The 21,037-nt window shown below is 33.7% G+C and overlaps 3 protein-coding genes, 1 long non-coding RNA gene and 1 other non-coding gene across 11 annotated transcripts; 2 read left to right on the plus strand and 3 right to left on the minus strand.

Moving 5' to 3' along the window:
* Window positions 1–1,387: 1,387 nt before the first annotated feature.
* On the minus strand, window positions 1,388–2,856 carry LOC108838180 (uncharacterized). 5 transcript variants are annotated; one of them, XR_001947465.2, is made up of 6 exons: window positions 2,605–2,856; window positions 2,401–2,486; window positions 2,249–2,306; window positions 2,009–2,148; window positions 1,823–1,903; window positions 1,388–1,747 (listed from the first exon to the last, which is right to left on the minus strand). It is a non-coding gene; the product is annotated as an uncharacterized LOC108838180 (long non-coding RNA). The 5 variants fall into 5 exon arrangements; XR_008938258.1 differs by having other exon boundaries at window positions 1,388–1,653; window positions 2,605–2,855; XR_001947464.2 differs by having other exon boundaries at window positions 1,388–1,903; window positions 2,390–2,486; window positions 2,605–2,854.
* Window positions 2,857–2,971: 115 nt separating this feature from the next.
* Window positions 2,972–3,817, plus strand: LOC108825634 (molybdopterin synthase sulfur carrier subunit). The gene is made up of 2 exons (XM_018598963.2): window positions 2,972–3,206; window positions 3,383–3,817. The coding sequence occupies exon 2, from the start codon at window positions 3,413–3,415 to the stop codon at window positions 3,722–3,724; it is 312 nt and encodes a 103-aa protein (XP_018454465.1). The 5' UTR covers window positions 2,972–3,206; window positions 3,383–3,412; the 3' UTR covers window positions 3,725–3,817.
* Window positions 3,818–10,784: 6,967 nt separating this feature from the next.
* LOC108823932 (subtilisin-like protease SBT3.8) lies at window positions 10,785–13,897 on the plus strand. 3 transcript variants are annotated; one of them, XM_056993415.1, is made up of 10 exons: window positions 10,785–10,886; window positions 10,975–11,066; window positions 11,158–11,255; window positions 11,407–11,562; window positions 11,642–12,303; window positions 12,385–12,473; window positions 12,533–12,781; window positions 12,862–12,976; window positions 13,047–13,239; window positions 13,326–13,897. In XM_056993415.1, exons 1-10 carry the CDS (start codon window positions 10,785–10,787, stop codon window positions 13,895–13,897), a joined length of 2,328 nt encoding a protein of 775 aa, XP_056849395.1. The 3 variants fall into 3 exon arrangements, with proteins under 3 accessions (XP_056849395.1, XP_018452749.2, XP_056849396.1); XM_018597247.2 differs by having other exon boundaries at window positions 12,566–12,781; XM_056993416.1 differs by having other exon boundaries at window positions 10,806–10,886; window positions 12,385–12,447; window positions 12,504–12,781.
* A 226-nt stretch (window positions 13,898–14,123) lies between these two features.
* LOC108823933 (uncharacterized) lies at window positions 14,124–15,196 on the minus strand. The gene is made up of 3 exons (XM_018597248.2): window positions 14,883–15,196; window positions 14,668–14,809; window positions 14,124–14,447 (listed from the first exon to the last, which is right to left on the minus strand). Exons 1-3 carry the CDS (start codon window positions 15,126–15,128, stop codon window positions 14,344–14,346), a joined length of 492 nt encoding a protein of 163 aa, XP_018452750.1. The 5' UTR covers window positions 15,129–15,196; the 3' UTR covers window positions 14,124–14,343.
* Window positions 15,197–19,950: 4,754 nt separating this feature from the next.
* Window positions 19,951–20,057, minus strand: LOC130500462 (small nucleolar RNA R71). The gene has a single exon (XR_008939087.1). It is a non-coding gene; the product is annotated as a small nucleolar RNA R71 (small nucleolar RNA).
* Between the last annotated feature and the right edge of the window lie 980 nt (window positions 20,058–21,037).

Raw genomic sequence — 21,037 nt, forward strand, 5'->3', positions numbered from 1 at the left:
ATGTGTCATAGCTCAGGAGAGAGCACACTGTATTTTATATAAATAGATTTTATGAGTACATTAGGGATTGGCCCGCCCTATATTATAATTTGTTTTAAATTTATAAAAAAAATTAAAAATTATTTTTAGACTGAATATAATAAATACTTTTATGTTTTTATTATTAATATTTTTTATTTCCATATGAATTGTATTGTGAATGCTTTGTTTATTAGAAAAATTTAATGTTTACGATTGATTTCATTGTTACAATATTTGATAGGAAATAAGAGTAAGTAGAATTCTAAATTATCATTCTTGCAAATTATAATATTGAAGAAAGATATAATCATTCTGAATATACGACAACTATAATAGATTGCGGCTGAAGGACCAGTTAGTCATTGACTCATTGTAAAATCCAGTTGAAGAGTGTGTAAATACCTCGGTATAATTTGGTTTAAAATGTGTGAAAGGTATAAAATCCGTTGTGTTGGGCTGTAGAAGTTTGGAATATTTATTGATAATTTATATTACTTAGGGCTGTATGGAGTGCTTGTATGGAGCTATAGAATACTAAATCTGTTTATAAATCTTCAAAAACAACTTCATATTTGAAGTTAGCAAATCTTAAATTTGAAATTTGAGGGTGGTCTTTTCCAAAAAAAAAACAACTTCAGACCTAACTTTAAAAGTTTTATATTTTGTACTATAGGCCTTCTTATTGATAAAAGTTAATAAAAGTTAACAAAAATCATAAGACTTTCATTTAGCAATAAATATATGATAAAAATATCAAACATATTATTAATTAGTAAAATAATGCATTTTAATAGCATATTACATGCATTTTAAAATAATAACTATCTTTTTATCTTTATTTGCAGATCACAAAAGTAAAAGTTTTTAAAATCTTGTACTATCGTTAGCTGATGTAATAATTTGGTTTTCATGACTTTATCTTTTTTTTTGTATTTTTGCTTTATAATTTGTATTAAATGTGTATTGTAATATTGTCTTGTATAATATTTATTTTACTGTAACTAATATTGATTTTTGCATAGGATTAAAAAACTATAAGGACTAAGAAAATAACTAACAAAATTAGTAAGATAATTAGAAAAACATATAACTGTATAAGATTTAAAAGAAAGAAACTTCGAATATGAAGTTCTACTGTACAAAACTTAAAATTTTGGAGTTATGAAATTGCTTTTTGAGTGTACAGCACTTCATATTTAAAATCTTGAAGTTAATTTTGTAGGTGATAGGTGTTACTGTTTTGAGTTTGTCCATTGCGTGTGATCCTTTGTTGTAGTTGTAAATCCTGATGTGCAATATTCTTCATTTTCGTTTCTCATGTGAGGATGATACATTGGTCTCTCATAATGATTTGAAATATAACACATGCAATTAAATGCTATTTTATTATGAAACCCAATATTTGGAAACGGCATAACCAAAGTAGATTGTTATTGTTTGACTAACTGTAACCACTTGTCTGTGTGACAGTAATAATTGGAAAAAGGAAGTTCTTGGAACAAAATTCTTATTAGTTTCTGCAAATACGATTCCTTGCTTTCCCTGAGTTATTTCTTCAAAAGTGCATTTGTTGTTTTCCCTGTAAGTGACATAGTTTAGAAAACAATTGTTCATGAAAACTCCCGTCATTTCCTGCACATCACCAGCACCAAAAACATATGTTTTTATGATAATCTAAGTGAGGGTAGTGACTACGCTGTGAAGGAGGCAATGAGTTTCTCTCGGCCTGTTAAAAATATATTAATTAAACACAACAAACCTTTTTAAGAGAAATGAGATATGTTACATAAGTATGGCAAACCTGTCATGTTTGAATCAGACCTATCAATGCCTAAGCGGTTTGCACCAGGTTCGACCTTCCTCCTTCTAATTCTATGTATCCCTACATATCCAAAAACAATCAAGAGTTTTGGAGAGAGATTTGAAGGAAATTAAATCTTTAGAATTGATTATAGAAGAGACATTAAAAGATAGCTTTCTCCTCAACCTCTATTGCTGTTTTGCTTCTCGAGAAAGAAGTCAATCTGTGTGCATAGCCAAACAGTTTTCATACGTTTGCCAGTTACTGCCAAGCTTCCAAGAGCAAACCATGATGAATATGTGTAGCAACCTCCCCAACTTCCATACCTGCCAATGGTAAAGAAACGCTTCTTACACATCAATAACTTCTCATGACCATGCTTTGCATTAGATGTACACTCTTTAAGTTTGAAGTGACCTTACGTACCATTAACCATCTGCCTCTTTAGTGTTTTTTATGAGCTGCACCGCCTTTTCAGTGGTGGCTGACATGAGAGTAATGAAATGTACTCAATAAACAGTATTGAAATCAAATCCCGAAGAGTAAGAAGAAATATTTAGATCGCACTGAGATTATACGGCATAGTTACAAAGAGTATGTCGACACCGATCAACTCGCCACAGCTTTTAACGGTTCTGGCTTCCCAAAATCTGAGCCGCTGGACCTTCAAAGTGGAAGAACAAAGGCCAAATCAGCAAAAAAAAAACAGAGGAGTAAGCCATTAAACTAATTTCTATTGCTATTGGAATTGTGAGGATGATTATTAAGGAATGAGGTCTTACTGTTTTATAGGTGGAGATACACCGTTTGGAAGATGGATAAGAATCATTGAATGAGTGATTGATCACTAAAGAGTTAAGAACTTGCTAATGGCATTGAATCAATGAAGTTTGTAACGCCTGTGGGGGAGATGAATCAATACTGACGGAGATTCGTCTCTCTGAGACATGGTAGACCTAAAGGGCCAGATTTTTTTTAAGCTTGCGGCCCAATACATGCAGATAACTAACTCGTCTAAAAGTCCATTCGAACACAAAACAAAACGAAATAGAATCATTAATATGAATGAAACACGTGTCCAAAAAAGCCCCTGGCTGAGCATCCAGAGAAGTCTCCTTTATATATAAAGATAACAAAATAAAAGGTGTTGCTAAAGGAAAGGGAATATTAAATAACTTGAGATCGCGTGGACCATGGGGGCATGCGGTGGTTCGTGGTTGGACATAAACCAAAGAAAATTTATCGACCGACCGCTGACCAAATAACATCTCCTTGTGGTTGGTTGCTCACCGCCTGATTGCGATTCCCGCTTAAATCGACACTCTGCCTCCGTCGCTCGAATCTCCGGCAATAGAATCTCACGGTTTCGCTAAATCACAGCCGGGTAAACTCTTTATATATCCCCAATATTCAAAAGCAATGATATCTGAAATCAACAAAAGAAAGTGATTCTTGTTTCGGCAACTCCGATGCGTCCAAATCGAATTCGTGTGTTGATCAAAAGTTGGAGACTTTCTGCTTCTGTTTAGGACTCAATCACTGTTAATCCTTGTTTCTCAGGTGCTTTGGTCGGGATCTTCCCTTTTGGCCATGGACGTTACAGGACAAGCAGAGAAGAAAGAGGTTTCAAAGACTGTAAACGACGACCTTTCATCAGTCGAGATCAAAGTGTTGTTATTCGCCAGAGCGCGTGAGCTCACGGGTGTGCCTGAGTTAACACTGAAGATGCCATCAGGTAGTACAACAAAGAAATGTATGGACGAGTTGGTCGTCAAGTTTCCAAAGTTAGAAGAGGTACGCAGCTGTGTGGTTCTTGCTTTGAACGAGGAATATACAACTGACTCAGCCATTGTTAAGCACAGAGATGAGTTAGCCATCATACCTCCTATAAGTGGTGGCTAATGCCTTTTTTTTTGTATATGTAACTAAATCCTTTTATCGTTGGGGTTTTGTATTTTCATTGGAAATAAAATTATAAATGTGACAGTTAAAAGACTTGGAAAATTATAAATTTTAAACAACACATAAATATCTGTCTTTTGCAGGAGAAGAAGGTTACATCAGCTCCACTTTGCTCTGTTTCTATTTCCTTGGATCATTACAATCATGACTTCTTCTGTGTATTCATTCGTAACTTAGCCGCTAAACTGACCACATAGTTATGTATCCGGTGTCTGGTTTATAGCTTTACAGCCATCTACATTTTCGCTTACTTACTAGTGTCAATGCATTCAGCTTTTTCATGTTTTTTGTTTGTTTTGAACCTGATAAAGGCGCTGATTGTTACACAAGTTTGCCTTCTTCCATGGCCTTTTGTTGAAAACTTGTATAGACAAGAAAAGGAATACAACTTTGCTCATAAACGTTCTATGCAGTTTGCAATATTGCATAGTCTACGCAAAGAATGCTGTAAGTGAATAGCCCAAACAAGAAACAATTGTATTGATATGATGATACAAGGTGTCTACTTCGGGAGTAAGTTTCATGGAAGTGAGGGAGCAACGGATTCTCATTTGCATAAAATAGAGGTAAGTTTTAACTCGGTGTGTTAGCCTGTGATTAGCAAGAGGGAGCAAAGCCACGGAGTGGCACATTCTTTGCATGAAGAGTGTTTTCTTCAAGCTGAACATTGACAAATTGGAACATCGCCATGGGTCCATCCATCAATGATACCTATGCGATATGTCTTTATCAGCTTTTCGTTTGGACTTCTGTTCGAGATTGCTCTATTTTCGTTCAGTTCAGCGTTAGAGTTCTTAAGGAAAGAGAGAGAGAGAGAGAGAGAGAGAGAGAAGAGAGATCAGTACTTTAAACTTATCAGCTTGCTTACACGCTTAAATACCATCCAAGCAAGGTTGACTGATCAGTACATAAGTTTTAAGGTTTGGGAGAGAGCCAACCGAACTGGTTAACTCTTAGTTTGCCTTTTGATTGATGTGTGTTGATCCATCAATTTGCTTGTTATAGCTTCCAATACTTTGTTTAGATATATTCTTTGCCATGTTGGTTGTTTCGTCCTCTGCAAATAAATTATGGAATACATAAGTTGACTAATCCACACATCTTGACATTTTATAGATTTTGTTTTTGTGTGTTTACGGTGTGGTGTCTAACTGTGATGTAAAATAAGAGATTCAAACAATCAAAAGTAAGAGCAATTCAAAAAAGTAGAACGCATTCTTGGTCAAACTCTCCTTGAATGGACATCAATATAAACATTGTCCAAGTGTATTACATGTCTCAATTTGTTGCTGGATTAACAAATAAGACCGTTTCCATGTTTAGAGTCTCTATAATATCTTATATAATAAAGTAGACTTTTTTCTCTCTATGGAGAAAAAATGTCATGTAGCATTCTCTTTTTAACCATTAAAATATTTTCTCAACTTATATTTAATGAGTTTTAATTGGTGTTAATTGTGAAATGCATTGAATTTTTAAACTTTATTTCATAAATGTCCACGAGTTTATAACAGTGTTTTGAATCCGATCCGGATCCGCGGTTGAACCGGTAGATTTGATGACCCAATGTAAATCGGATTTTTTTTGACAACAAAATTTAATTCATATTAATCGGATTTAGGTTTTGTAAAAAATCCAAAATTTAAGAACCAAAGAAAAAATATTTGATGGAATTGTAGTATTTTATAAAACTATTATTTTGATGTTTAAAAAACATTTTAAAATATTAACTTTGGTTTTTATATATTTATTTTCATTGCTAATATATTATTATATAATAAATTTAATTCATATTAATCAGCAGTTGATCATTTGACCAAACGACCCGGTAAATCGTCTGGTTCAGTATCCGAATCAAATTTCAAAATATTGCTTCACGGGATTTCTTAGAATTTGATGTAGACGATGGAGAATAGGACCTCTACGATTCTCCTTCTTTAACACAATCGACGTAACCGTTCATTAATCCAGAAATCCCACTCATCCCACTCTCTCATATTGAATACTTATTTAATTCATGCTTCCTCAGCTTCATTGCGTATGTATAGACGGTGTGAGAGCTCGGGTGGGAATTCCTTTACTTTTTCCATTTAAGATCATGTCGAAGTACCAGTTTCATTGCTCGGAGTTAAAGACAAGCCGTTATAGAGATGTTGTTAAGACTAGGATACAACAATTTTGGCAAGCCTGAAATGTTAAGAAAGAGGCAAGCTGTTGGGGTTGATATGTTGTTGATTGATGGGAAGGTAGGAAGATTTGGTGAAATGTTCCACTCCGGTTAAAATAGAATTTGTCCATTAAATAGATGAGTTACCAAACATTTATATTTTTTAGCTAAAAAAATATATTTAAATTATTCGTTGGTATTTTCAAATAAGGGTAGACAAACAAGAATTTCGTTAACAGACGAACATAATCTTCCATTATAACAAAACTAATATAGAGAATAAATTTATGTTTCTTATTTTAAAATACATATGTTTTAGAGGCCTTCAAACTAAACTAACACATACAACTCGCACCTCCATATTTAAAAAATAAACGTGGTAATCTGAAAAATATATATTAATACTCATCAATTAGTTTACCAAAAATTGATACTTCACGCTTATTTTTTTTAAAAAATTTATAAAATATGAAACTTATTCTATCTTTCTATTCTTTGAACTACATATATTAGTACAAGTTTAATAGTTCATAAGTATTCTAATAATTAATAACATAAGTATGTTCTCTAAATAAAATATCAACTTTGCTTTATTTCTAATTAAATTAACTTTGTTACGACTATCAGCTTTTTATTCTATTTTTATTAAATAAATTAGTAACAGCCACTTATGTTATTTCTCTTGAACTAAACAATTTCAAACAAAGTAATATACTACGTTTGTTAACCACTATCAAAAATATTAGAAAAATATCATTTTCTTTTAACATATTTTCATATTTTTAACATATTCTCTTTACTAAGATCATATAATAAATTATAAATTCATGTAAGAATAAAACTACAGACCCGGCGCATAGCGCCGGAAAACCACTAGTTATTTATATTATTTGGAAAGTGAGTTCTCTATATGTCGCATTCCCACTAATTTTTACGATGTCAATTACAGAGGTACACTTAACCAATTAAAAATATTATAATTAAATGTCTTTGTATATTTTCTGTCAATTAAATTTTAAATTTAAGTTTTTCCTTTTTTTATATTTTCTTTTTCAAATAAAATAATAAAATTTTCCTAAAAATAAAAATAAAAACCAAAACTATATTTACAAAAAGGAAATAAAACATATTTTAAGAAAGTATATATTTATAAATATATGAGCATGAAAATACATTTATATATAATGTTATTTTATTAAAAGGAAGTTTCACAAAAAACAATCATGATATTAGTAAAAAGTGACCATCTCTTCAAAATACAATATTAAACAACATTATATAAATTATAAAATAATAAAAAATATATTATATATATCAATTTAGTTTCTCAGATTATTAGAAAAAGTAATTAAATAACATAACTAAAATACCTTTGGTGAACTAAAAATATTTTTAAAAATTTGTACTATTGATATGTTTATTTATTTTTGCATATTTTTTGGTTAATATGTTTTGATTTATATTTTAACAAACTACATTAAAAATCTACAAAACTTAATTAAACCTAATATACTACTAAGAAAATTATATAGGGCTTAATATTTTGATTTAATTTTTATATAATATTTATACAATCTAATATATCTTCACCAGCTGAGAACAGTCTCTTACAAACACTACATCTGAGAAATTTAGGGTCTTCATGCACTCCATAACCCATATCAAAACTTCTCATTCAGCATGTAAAGCAGATAAGCTTCTTCGGAGATTCATAGCTCCCATCATCTTCTCAGTCGAAACCATGGTGCAACCGAGAAGATGATGGGAGATATGACTCTCCGAAGAAGTTTATCTGCTTTACATGCTGAATGTGAAGCTTTGATATGGGCTATGGAGTGCATGAAGACCCTAAATTTCTCAGACGTAGTGTTTGCAACAGACTGTTCTTAGCTGGTTAAGATGGTGTCATCACCCGGAATGACCAGCTTTTACTACACATTTGGAGGAGTTCCAATGCAGTAAAACTTTCTTCCCTACCTTCAAGATCCAACATATTCTGAGGGCATAAAATCTAGTGGCGGACAAGCTGGCACGAGGTGTTAGATGTTCCCCTTCTGCTATGTTCGATGTCGATTCTATGCCTCCGGTTTGGTTCTCTAAGTCGGCTGAGCATATATGATAGTTTAGTTTATTGTTGTAGAAAAAAAAAATTCAATACCCTTTTTCTTCTTCTTAAGGCTCCACATCATATTCTCTCTCTAATCTAGTTATTCAACACTACTTCATTTAAGCATCTATGATAATTTTTTAATAAAATTCAATACAAGATCCACCATTTTTAACTCATATTTATATTTTTATAATTTTAAAAGTATATATAATAATTACTTTAATTGTAATTAACTTAAATAATTAAATCAACATTTTTTTAATAATTTTTATTTATTATTCATAACTAATTGTTTGTAAGAAAATGATACTAAAACTTATATTATTAAAAGAATAGTATTACGAAACTTCAAATACACATGATTCAGAAACAAAAAAAAAACTTAATTGGTATAATAGACATAATTCCAACAATAAAACTCTTAAATTACACACATAAATTTAATGTCCTTACTCATGGAACATTCCAAATTTTGCCATGTGTTTTAAATAAATCTGTTTGTAATTCGTTGATGTTTTGAACCATGCTATTGAGATCGAACAAACACATGATCTGAAAATACGGGTAACACTTCAGTCGAAAATAGATATGGTGTACAAGAACCACTTACCTCAGATCGATCGTAATCGGTCTAATGTTGATCATACGTGTCTCGTTCATCCTCTACAATTATCTTATGCAATATTATAGGTGACGACATGATGATATCCAAATCGGATATGTCCCACATGTGAACTGGTACAAGAATGATTTTGAATCGAGCCTGTAACACTTCAAATGCACATTTGGTTGTCTTCTAACGTCTTTCTTGATGTTTTTCAAATAATTTGTCTGATTCACTTTGAGGAAGTTGGATTAATTTAAAGAAAGTTGAATAAGAAGGATAGATACCATTAGGTAGATAGTATGTATGTCATAGAGATATTGGTTCACGAAAAATTATTCTTGGAATATTTTCTTGTTCAACATTATCAAACACTAGGAACAATCTAGAACGTTTACACCGTTTGATGTGCTTGAACATCCGAAAAATGCATGGTGGTGCTTCTCTTATCTTTCCTAGTAAATTGACTTTCCCACGCCATTCGACAATTTTTACATTCCTGATCCATACAATCAACACTCTCGATCACTCCGGAAACCCTGCATTTCACTAATATGTAGAATTATTTGCAAATCAGTTTAAGTTGGAGCTCTGTGATACATTTGCTCATACAATTATATGATTCCTTTACATAATCGATTTAAACACTCCAATGTTGCAGTACTTCCTTTTATTATATATTCATCCACTGTATCATCAGCAACACCATACACTAAACTCGCATGGCAATAGTACTGCATTGCATTTGTTAACGTAGATATATCTTCTTTATTTGTTGCATCAACTAGCTGGAAAAAAGCAATTGTCACTGCTTGATAGTCACAACAATTAAAACTAATTAAGTTTTGCTTAACTAGAATCAAAAATGTACTTTTATTTGTAAAAATATATAAAACTCAATATAACTCACAAATTGAATAACTAGAACAATCCAAATTCTTATACCCAAAATCAGAGTATAAATGAAAATAAAAAAAAAGTAATTAAAATTAAATTTATTCATGACAAAAACTACTTTGGTTTAATTTGGAAAAATAAATATAATCTAATATACCCAAGATTAAATTGGCCAATTAAAATAATACAATATTATTTTAAATAAAGCATACATATAATTACAAATTTATTTTAAATAAAACTTAAATAATCTATTAAATTTTATAATATATTTATTTTGTCAATATTTATACGAAAATTCGTGTAGTGATCATAACTAAAGAACGACTTGTGGTACTAATTCTGGTAGCCTTATTCAAATCCATGTATAAAGGGCATCCGCTCATTTTAAACCATCATCTTTTATACAAAAAGGGCAAGGTTCCCCAATAACTATGTCATATGCATAGTTTTTCAGATGTATATACTAAGAAATTTGTTGGGTTTAGTTGCAAGTAAATACTTCAAATATGTAATTTTAAGTATTAACTCAGAATAGAACTGGTCAAATTAAGAAACTAGAGTAGTTTTCCGCTAAATTACTTCAAACATATAATTTATAATATTGAGAAAATTAAAAAAAAAATACTTGTTTTCTAAAAGTCATATTAGACTTTTTCTGATTTCTATAGAACAAAGGAATTAGCATGGTGCATACCAACATGCCAAGTAAAGTTCCGAAGCTAAAATTTAACCGTTTCTTTTGTCAAACGCTTGCTTACACCCACGCACAAGAGCATCAATAAAGCAAACATGACTGCGCATAGATACCTGAGTTTATGGTCAAAGCAAGATGTCTTTGCACCATCCATTCGCTTGTTATAGTTACTGATTGTACTTCGTTTAGATATGTTCATTGCCCTGGTTATTGTTGTTGCTCCATTCTCCGCAAATAAATTACTATTTAGTTGACTAAACCACGCAGCTTGACATATTCTTTAGATTTTGTGTGTCTGCGCTTTATTGTTATACATTTGATGTAAAATAAGAGATTCAAACAATCAAAAGTTAGAACAGTTCCAAGAAGTAGAAATAGAATCATTCTTGGTCAAACTCTTCTTGAGCAGACATCTATATAAATGTTTGAGAGTTCTTGATATTAGTCTTCAAGTACATTACATCTCATTCTCCCTCTCTCTTTCTCTCTCTTTGTGGCTTGAGATTTGAAATGGGACTCCTTTTTATGCTTGGAAGGAAGAATTACATAATTTTTGTGGTGCTAACTCTGCTAATAATTCTCAATGGGCAGAGAAGTTTCATGGCACGAGCTGGTGCTGACAGAAAGGTACTCGACAATGATTATTATTAACATTATTTTGACCAGCAACATAAATAGACTAACAAAGGTGTCCTGTTTTCATAAACATTAATAGGTTCATATAGTGTATTTGGGTGAGAAGCAGCATGATGATCCTGATTTTGTCACGGAATCTCATCATCAGATGTTGTGGTCACTTCTTGGAAGGTATGTAAGAGTAGTTTACCTTTCCCAAGTTTAAATTAATGCCTGAAACTGTTTCTCAGATTCTAAGTTTTTTTTGTTCCCATGATTACAGTAAAGAGGATGCTTATGATTCAATGGTGTACAGTTACCGACATGGCTTCTCAGGTTTTGCAGCCAAGCTTACCAAGTCCCAAGCCAAACAAATAGCAGGTATCATATCATGTATCGGAAGTCTCATTATTTTCTTTGCTTTCTTGTTAACAAACACCTACGTCATTCATTTACATTCCATCTTCATTTGTCTCATCACACACACATATATCTGAAAATGTTCCTCACTGCTAATGTTATGTGGCAACAGATTTACCTGAGGTGGTTCATGTCACACCTAATAGTGTCTACGAACTGGCAACAACTCGGACGTGGGACTACTTAGGACTTTCAGCCGCCACTCCGAAAAATCTTCTAAACGACAGTAATATGGGTGAAGAAGTTATCATTGGCGTTGTTGACACAGGTTCGAGTGTTAATTTGTACATACATGTCCTGTTGCTTCTGAATATAATCAATAAAAAAAACATATTCTGATTGTGCAGGAGTATGGCCAGAGTCTGAAGTCTTTAACGACAATGGGATTGGACCGGTGCCAAAACACTGGAAAGGAGGCTGTGAATCAGGAGAGGAGTTCAACTCCTCTAACTGCAACAAAAAGCTCATAGGAGCCAAATATTTCATCAATGGGTTTCTTGCGGAGAACGAAAGCTTCAACGAGACAGAATCACTTGATTTTGTTTCCCCTAGAGACTATGATGGTCATGGCACACATGTTTCCACAATAGCAGGCGGTTCTTTCTTGCCTGGCATAAGCTACAAGGGCCTAGCCGGAGGGACTGTGAGAGGTGGTGCACCTCGTGCTCGTATAGCAATGTACAAGGCTTGTTGGGACGATTCTGGTTGTTATTCAGCTGACATCTTGAAAGCTATGGATGAAGCTATACATGATGGTGTTGATGTTTTGTCCATTTCTATTGGATATCGAATTCCTTACTTCCCAGAAACTGATGTTCGCGCTCCGATAGCTACAGGGGCATTCCATGCCGTTTTAAAGGGTATCACAGTTGTTTGTTCAGGTGGTAACTCTGGCCCAGCTGCTCAGACTGTGGGAAACGCGGCTCCTTGGATCTTGACAGTGGCTGCAACTACTTTAGACCGGTCCTTCCCCACACCTCTTACACTTGGGAACAATAAAGTCATATTGGTAATAATAAGATAATACATTGTTATACCAATTACAAGTGTAGATGTTTTCACAAGATAATGTCTTATCACTGTATTCCAGGGTCAAGCAATGTACACAGGTCCAGAAGTTGGTTTCACTAGCTTGGTTTACCCAGATGATTCAGTGGACAGCAACCAAACTTTTTCTGAGTAATACTAAATCTCTAGTTTCTTATTAAGATCTATTTTCACCAAATATTCTCTAAGTTCTCACTCTTGTTTCTTGCCATCAATTCTAATAGTCAAGTGGAGGGAAAGGTTGTGTTGTCCTTTACAACATCAAAACGTTCAGGCGCTGTATTAAACGATGCAAGTACTGTGAAAAGGGCTGGTGGTGTTGGTGTAATTGTCGCAAAAAACCCAGGAGACACTCTCTCACCATGTGTAGATGATTTCCCTTGTGTTGCTGTTGACTACGAGCTGGGGACAAATATACTTCTCTACATACGTTCTAGTGGGTATGGAAACATGAACTTTGAGAGAATGTGATCAAACTCTGGCTCTTGTATTCTTGATAATGTGCTTGTGTGGTTTGCAGATCACCTGTTGTGAAGATACAACCTTCTAAAACTCTCATTGGACAACCAGTTGGTACAAAGGTGGCTGAGTTCTCGTCAAGAGGACCTAATTCGATTTCCCCTGCGATCCTTAAAGTATGTCAAAGTCCATACAGATAACTTGTGTCAAAATGCTTTTAATCACATTATGATTTTCTTAATGCAGCCGGATATAGCAGCACCAGGAGTAAGCATACTAGCAGCTACAAACACTAACACCACTTTCAACGACCGAGGATTCATTATGATGTCAGGAACATCGATGGCGGCTCCTGCCATTTCAGGAGTTGTTGCACTTCTCAAAGCTACACACCGTGATTGGTCTCCTGCTGCCATTAGATCAGCCATTGTCACTACTGGTCCTTACCTGCTTTACCTTTTAACTAATGGAGATAACTCTTTAAGAACATACTGATCCTGACAAATGTGTTTAATAACTATGCAGCTTGGAGAACAGATCCATTTGGAGAGCCGATATTCGCAGAAGGATCACCCCGGAAGCTAGCTGATCCGTTCGACTATGGTGGAGGTCTTGTGAATCCAGAGAAAGCAGCAACACCAGGTCTTGTATATGACTTGGGCCTTGAAGACTATGTTCTCTACATGTGCTCTGTTGGTTATAACGAGTCATCAATCTCTCAGCTTGTTGGTAAAGGAACCGTCTGCTCCAACCCCATACCTTCCGTACTTGATTTCAACTTGCCTTCCATCACAATCCCAAACCTGAAAGAAGAAGTTACTCTCACCAGAACCCTCACTAATGTTGGACCACCCAATTCGGTCTATAAAGTAGAGGTTGAGCCACCATTGGGAGTTCAAGTGACTGTGACACCGGAAACGCTAGTGTTCAACTCAACCAACGAAAAGGTCTCTTTCAAAGTGAGAGTCTCGACCACACACAAAACCAACACAGGCTATTACTTTGGAAGCTTGACTTGGAGTGACTATGTTCATAACGTTACAATTCCTTTGTCTGTGAGAACACAGATTCTGCAGAACTACTATGATGAGAATTGAGCTTCTCTCTGACTAGCAATTGTGATTGTAATTATACTATATTGTATGTGTTCAAACTATTTTAACTTTGTATGTAATGTTGAATAATAACTTTGTAATTTAACCAGGGGATATACAGGCAAAAACAGAGTTGAATCTCTGTTCTCTAATCCCCAGTTTTTAGAAAAGTTTATTATTATTGACTAATGGATCTCTGTAGGTTTTTACCTATCTCAAAGACAATGCCTTCAATAAAAGGTGGCTAATGCACCTGCAAATGTAATTCCATTAACTTGGGTTCACATCAGTGGTACTAAACTTCTTTGGATGATTACAATCACTGGGTTCTTCTTCATCTCACTCTAGTTCTTTCTTTCTTTTCAGGATGAATCAAGACACACACTGATTATCATATTAATTTATCACAACAACAACAAAAAGCAAAAGAAAAGTGTGCTCTCACTAGTTCAGTAGCGACCCGGTCTTGGAGGGTTGATATCTAGCGCCGAACTCAGAACCCTTCTACTGTACTCCAAACCGGCTCCATTTGAAACCCCTGGCGGAGGTGGCTCTGCAAAGACCCAAGAGACTAGGGTTAATGCAAACTAATTAATTACTCTGTTTCTTAATAACAATTACAAGATCAAAGGCAAAAGACTGAACAGGCTCGTAACACGTAATAAGAAGATGTAACGAATTATTTATCTCAAACAAATGATATATACAGTAGTCAGTGTCTTTATCAAAGAAAAGTTCCATGAATCAATCAAGAGGGATAATAAAGAAGAGACCTTGAGTGTAATCAAGAGGCATGGGAGAAGGTGAAGACATCAACTGTGATGAGAATCTCTCCGAATGGTGATGATCGAAACTCAGAGAATGAGGTCTTGTCCTGTGACCGGAACCTGACTGTGCTTTGTCTTGTCCAGATATCTAAAATCCACCAAGCGAAAAAATCAGCACCACACACAAAGTCAAAGAAAGGAGGAGGGAGGAGAGGACTCACGGCGAATTTGAGAGTTCGATTGAAGAGAGAGACAAGACCGGAGAAGAGCTTGACGGCGTAATCGGCGATCTCTTCAGTCTCATACTCTGCGAACGCGAAGCCTTTTGGTTTATCGGTTTCTTTATCGCGAGGAATGTGTAGATCGATTACTCTCCCAGCTTGGATCAAGATGTCATACAACACCCTATCGCTCACTCTCTCGTCCAAGTTCCCTATGTAGACGGTGCAATTGGTGTTCCCCGACATGGATTACCCTAAAAAAAAGAGGAGAAGATGAAAAGATATACTACTGTTCCAAGATTCGTCTCCGTGTGAAGTGATTGTGAATTTGAGAAGAGAAAAGCTTCAAGAGGGGTGGAACTGTAATTTCCTTTAATTTTGAGAAAAAAAAAATTATGTATCGTACTAGTGGTTTCGGTTTACAGCAGCACCAATACCGAGTAGCAACCATCTATTTAAGTCATTAACCATGAGTGTTGACCAAGATTCTAAAAAAAAACAGTATAAGCAGCGTCTAGGTAGACATCAATTCGGTTCTATATAAAATGTTTTTTTTTTTAATTTAGTTTATACCGATTTATACGATTCAAATCAATCTAAATTAGTCTAAATATATGTTAAATTAAACAATGATATTAGTATAAATTTACAAATTTGTTTAGTTTCTTATGTTTTATATATCTAAATTTGATCATCTATCACAATAAACTAAGTATTTTCCTGCACCATGTGCAGTAAAAAAATTTTAAAATATTTTTTAATAGATAAATATAAATTATATTTAATTTTATTACTATTATAAATTTTCTTTTTTCTTATCAATATTTTAATATAAATTTGATTTAACTGAACATTAAAATTAAGATAAAAACAATTTTGTTTATCTTGAATTATATTTAAGAATGTGCATGTATATATTTAAACTTATAATCTTAGGTAAATTTTTCTATCTATTTATTTTAATTAAATATATTAAATAAATATGTAAAATTGCATAATTGTCAAAAATTAAATTAAACAATATTTATAAAATCTGTAGAAATATGTAAGAAACTAATGATTTTACGATTTAATTTGATTTTATGATTTAATTTTTATAATTTCTAAAAATATGTATATATTTTGAAATATTTTAATTTAAATGATATTTCAAAATTTGAAATGCCATAATTGAATATATTTATTTTAATGATGATTTATGAGTTATTACCATATTTAAAAAAAAATCCAAAAATATAAATCGACAATAAATGTAATATATGAGTTATTACCATATTTTTAAAAGTTTACCAAAATATAAATTAACGTTAAATATAATTTCTATATCATATTAATTTATAAGACATGTCATCAATTTATTAGCCATGTCACAATTATTAATCAAGGTGTTTTCTGCACCATGTGTAGTGATGAATTTTTTAAAAGTTAAATTTTATATTTTAAAATATAATTTATTAATATTATATATTTTATCATTTTGACCAATAATTAATATAAATATCATTAATTAAGCATAAAATTAAGATAATTTTTTTTATTTTAAATTATTTATAGAATATATATTTATATAGGTAAAAAAATATTTATTTCATTTGGTTAAATATATTAAATCAACTTGTACAAAATTACTAAAATCATATAAAACTGTATAGTTATCAAAAATTAAAACTAAATAATATTTATATAATTTATAGATATCTAAAAGAAACTAATGATATTACTATTTAATTTTTTTTTTTAAACTTCAGAAAATTTAGAAAATTTTAGATAATAAAAATTTTATAATTATAAAAGTAAAGTTATATAATATTTTGAAATTCAAAATGTCATATTTGAATATATTTATTTTAGTGATGATTTATGAGTTATTACCATATTCTACAAAGTTTACCAAAAATATAAATCAATATTAAATGTAATATATGAGTTATTTTCATATTCTAAAAAGATTTCCAAAAATATATATCAGCATTAAATATAATTGTTCATGTCATATTTAACCATATGACATGTCATCAACTCTAATAGTCACGTCACAATTTTTTTTGTGAAAACGATTGTAGAGAAGACATATGGCAAATCACTTCTCAAATATAGACTAGGGAATTTATATTTAAACTCAAAAATTTAAAATATCTCATATAAATATAAATTATAGTCTCCAAAAAACTTATATATTTTTTTTTACAAATTTTGATGGTGTGAGTTTCAATTTCTATATAACTCTGCGATAGCCGCAAATCCAATGATTTTGACTTCTAACATCACAACAAGAGAATGACTCCGAATTAAAGCATCTGCCACCATCTTCTTATGAGAAGATTTTTGTTTGATGATAAAAGTGAATTGTTGCAGGAAAACTATCGACAAGGCATGTCAAAAATATAAATTTATGGAGTGGAGTAATAATCGTAAATTCTTTTACAAAACTTCAAATAGACTAGAGGAAAACTTTTTGACCAATTACCAATTTAGATATATATTTTTTTTATTTGTAATACTCAATGAGTAGTATCAATTTCTAAATTGATAAATACCTAGTTGTACCAATCTGGTATCTAATGAGAAGTAGTATCCAGTATTATCACATATTAGTATGCAATGATAAATTGTACTAGTTATATTAGTTGTACCATACACAAAATTTAAGGTGATGAATAAATACTATAAATATAAGGTAGATTATGTAAATTTAAAATACTAGTTATATTAGTTGTACCATACACAAAATTTAAGGTGGTGAATAAATCCTATAAATATAAGGTAGATTATGTAAATTTAAAATAGTTGTGTGTGAACGAAAAAATAGATTTGTGTAATAATTGTAAGAAAACTGAATTTTGTTTTGAAAAACATTGATGGAGCCTTTTTCTCGACATGCCAATTTGGATATTTGCTTACATTTTAAATTACGAAACTAACGAAGCTTAATCAATTTATGAAATTACAAAGTTGTATATACAAGTCATATGTAGTAGTACTAAACTGATATATAATGAAAGGCATGTTGTACATGTTGTAACTAGTGATGTCTTGCATATTTGCATTGTTTTAACCATTCATTCATAAGCATTTTCATCATATAGAATAGGATTTAGACATGTTTAGGTTGCATTTTGCATGCATAAGTCTCTATTAGGTACTGGAGTGCCAAGTGAGGTTATTGGAGACATTTGGATGCACTTGGAGCTCAAAAGATGTGAAAAGGAGGATGATTGGACGAGAGGATCCTGGAACGACCTGCAGAAGTCGCTGTGAGACTTCGCTCCAGCCGGGGCGACCTTGACGACCAAAGCTGGAGCGACCATTCCAAGTCGCTCGGCTTTACACGTCTCGAAAACGAAGGAAATGCCTCCGGAGCGACCCCTTACAGCGACCACCCGAGGTCGCTCCCGAAACCCAGAGCGACCTCTCGGAGCGACTGGCCGAGGTCGCTCCGCGTTATCAGTGCACGATTTTTATTATTTTCAAAGACTTTTTTGCAATTTATTGTGCACGTTTTTGCACTGAAAAAACCTATGTTTAAGTATTCTTTGTAGCCACCATGGGCAGATTATCTTTTATCTATTGAAGAACACAAAACTCTCTCAAAAAAAAGTTGTCTTTTGGATTTGATTGTTCTTGTGTTCTTGTGAGTTTCTCTTCTAATTCTCTATATGATTCATCTGAAATCCACCATGAGTTTAAAAGGAATCATGGAGATTAGTGAGTAATCACCTTTTGGATTCATGGGTTAGGGTGATTAAGGGTGATTAGGCTAGTTCTAGAATGTTTTAGGTATAGATCATACTTGTTCCTTGCATAGTAGAGTGATCTTAATGCATCATTTGAGTAGGCCACTCAAAGGGTGATCTCTAGGCATTTCTCCCCCGACAGGTGTTTGATGAAATGCCTGAGTCAACTCTCCTAGGCTTTTAGTGTACTTTGCCAAAGACATTTGTTGTTAAAGATGCTAAGATAGCTAATAGACTTATTAGTAATGATTGCTTGCATGTTATTAACCAAAGACATTTGATGTTTGAGACATGTTAGCAAATGAGCATTCATCTAGACATAGAGCTTGCTTAGAATTGTGTCTAGGCTTAAGGTTGATAGTTTGATTTATCATTTACATTCCTTAGTTCGAAACCTGATCACCCAAGGTCTAAATCCCTATATCCATGAGTTCTCCTTTCCAATAGATTAAAAGTATCATTTTTATTGCTTTGCTTTAGCTTTAATCATTAGTTTAGAAATCATCAAATCACTGGCTGCACTTAGATTAGGCAAATACTTGCATTCTCACTGCTTTGAGTCCCTCAGAACTGGTTCGACAACTTACTTCCACTATATTATCATTTGACTTAGGAGCCTCAGAACTCCTAACATCAAATTAGCGCCGTTGCCAAATTCTGAGTTTGATTTGAACATTGAGATTTAGTCATTTGCTTGAGACTAAGTCATTTTTATTTTTGTAAGTTACTGATTCTCTTCTTCACTCTTTGTGATTTTCAGGTGTATGAACTTGAGGAGCAAGGGTACATCAAACCTTGTTCCAAGAGCCGCAGACATCAGAGCTTTAGAGAGAGAGTGTGCTAGAAAAAGAAGAGAAGAAGAGCAACAAGCTTTACTGCAGACACATGAAGCTGAGATGGCTGATCCACAAAATCCTCTGAACCCCAATGGAATAAACAATGCTCCACAAGGGCCCCAACAGCGACCAGCTCGCCCCATTGGCACTTATGACTGCCCCAACATCCATGGTCCTAGACTTGGAATCCGAGCACCAGCTGTGGCTGCTAACAATTTTGAGATCAAGTCAGGACTGCTAAACTGCATAGAGAACAACAAGTATCATGGTCTGGCTGTGGAGGACCCATTTGATCACTTGGATAAGTTTGACAGCTACTGTGGTATGTCAAAGACTAATGGTGTGTCAGAGGATGTCTTAAAGCTCAAGCTATTCCCTTTCTCTTTGGGGGATAAGGCACGTCAATGGGAGAAGTCTCTACCAAGTGACTCCATCACCACTTGGGAAGACTGCAAAAGGGCATTCTTGGAGAAGTTCTTCTCTACCTCAAAAACTGCTAAGTTGAGGAATGAGATCTCCAGCTTCCAACAGAAGAACTTGGAAGGATTCAGTGAAGCTTGGGAGAGATTCAATGGTTACCAAGCTCAGTGCCCACACCATGGATTCTCTAAGGAGAGCTTGCTGAGCACATTCTACAGAGGTGCTCTTCCTAAGTACAGAGCCAGACTGGATACAGCTAGCAATGAGTTCTTTTTGGGGAGAACTGAGGAAGAGGCAGAGGCTCTGGTTGACAACATGGTTAAGAGTGATGCAGTCTACAGTGGAGACCATGACAGAAGCAGCAGAGGTGATAACAATCAAACAAGGAATGAGATAAAGGCTCTTCAGGAGAATATTGACAAACTCATTGCTGATAAGGCCACACAAGCGCAGGTGAACTTTGTTGGCAACCAAAGCCAGGAGATACCTCCTACTGTCAATGAGGTTGAGGGTTTGGAAGGGCAAGAAGAATTGTGTTTCCAACTTTCAGTACAACAACTACCAACAGAAGCTCTATTCAAACAACCAGCAGAGTGGTTATCAGCCTCGAAACAACCAGCAGAGCAACTATCAGCCTCAGCAAAACTCCTCTCCTAGCTCCTTTGCCCCTCAACAGAGCAGCACTGATGCCTTACTGAAACAGATCTTGGAATCTCAGACTAGGAGTGAGAAGCATGTGGGCTATGAGCTGAAGAACCTTCACTCCAAGATTGATGGGAGCTATAATGAGCTCAACAACAAATTCTCCCACCTTGCTTCTTCTGTCAAGAATTTGGAGAATCAATTTGCTTCCATGAGCTCCCACCAGAACCGCCAACAAGGATCTCTACCTGGAAAGTCAGATAAAAACACCAAGGAAGCAAAAGCTGTCACACTTAGGAGTGGTAAGCAGTTGACTCCTGTAACCCTCACCAAGGATGCTGAGAAACAAGGTGAAGAGGTGGCCATCAACCTAGATGATGAAGTGGTCATTGTTGATGAGAAGACAGATGCTGAGATCTTGGAGAAGATTGTGAAAGCCAAGGGTAAAGGAAAGGTTGGAGAAGAGAAGAAAACAACAAAAGATGGTGAATCTGCTGCTCCAGCAAGTGAGAGCTCTCCTGTC

Source organism: Raphanus sativus, chromosome 9 (genome assembly GCF_000801105.2).
Source record: "Raphanus sativus cultivar WK10039 chromosome 9, ASM80110v3, whole genome shotgun sequence".
Lineage (NCBI taxonomy): Eukaryota > Viridiplantae > Streptophyta > Magnoliopsida > Brassicales > Brassicaceae > Raphanus > Raphanus sativus.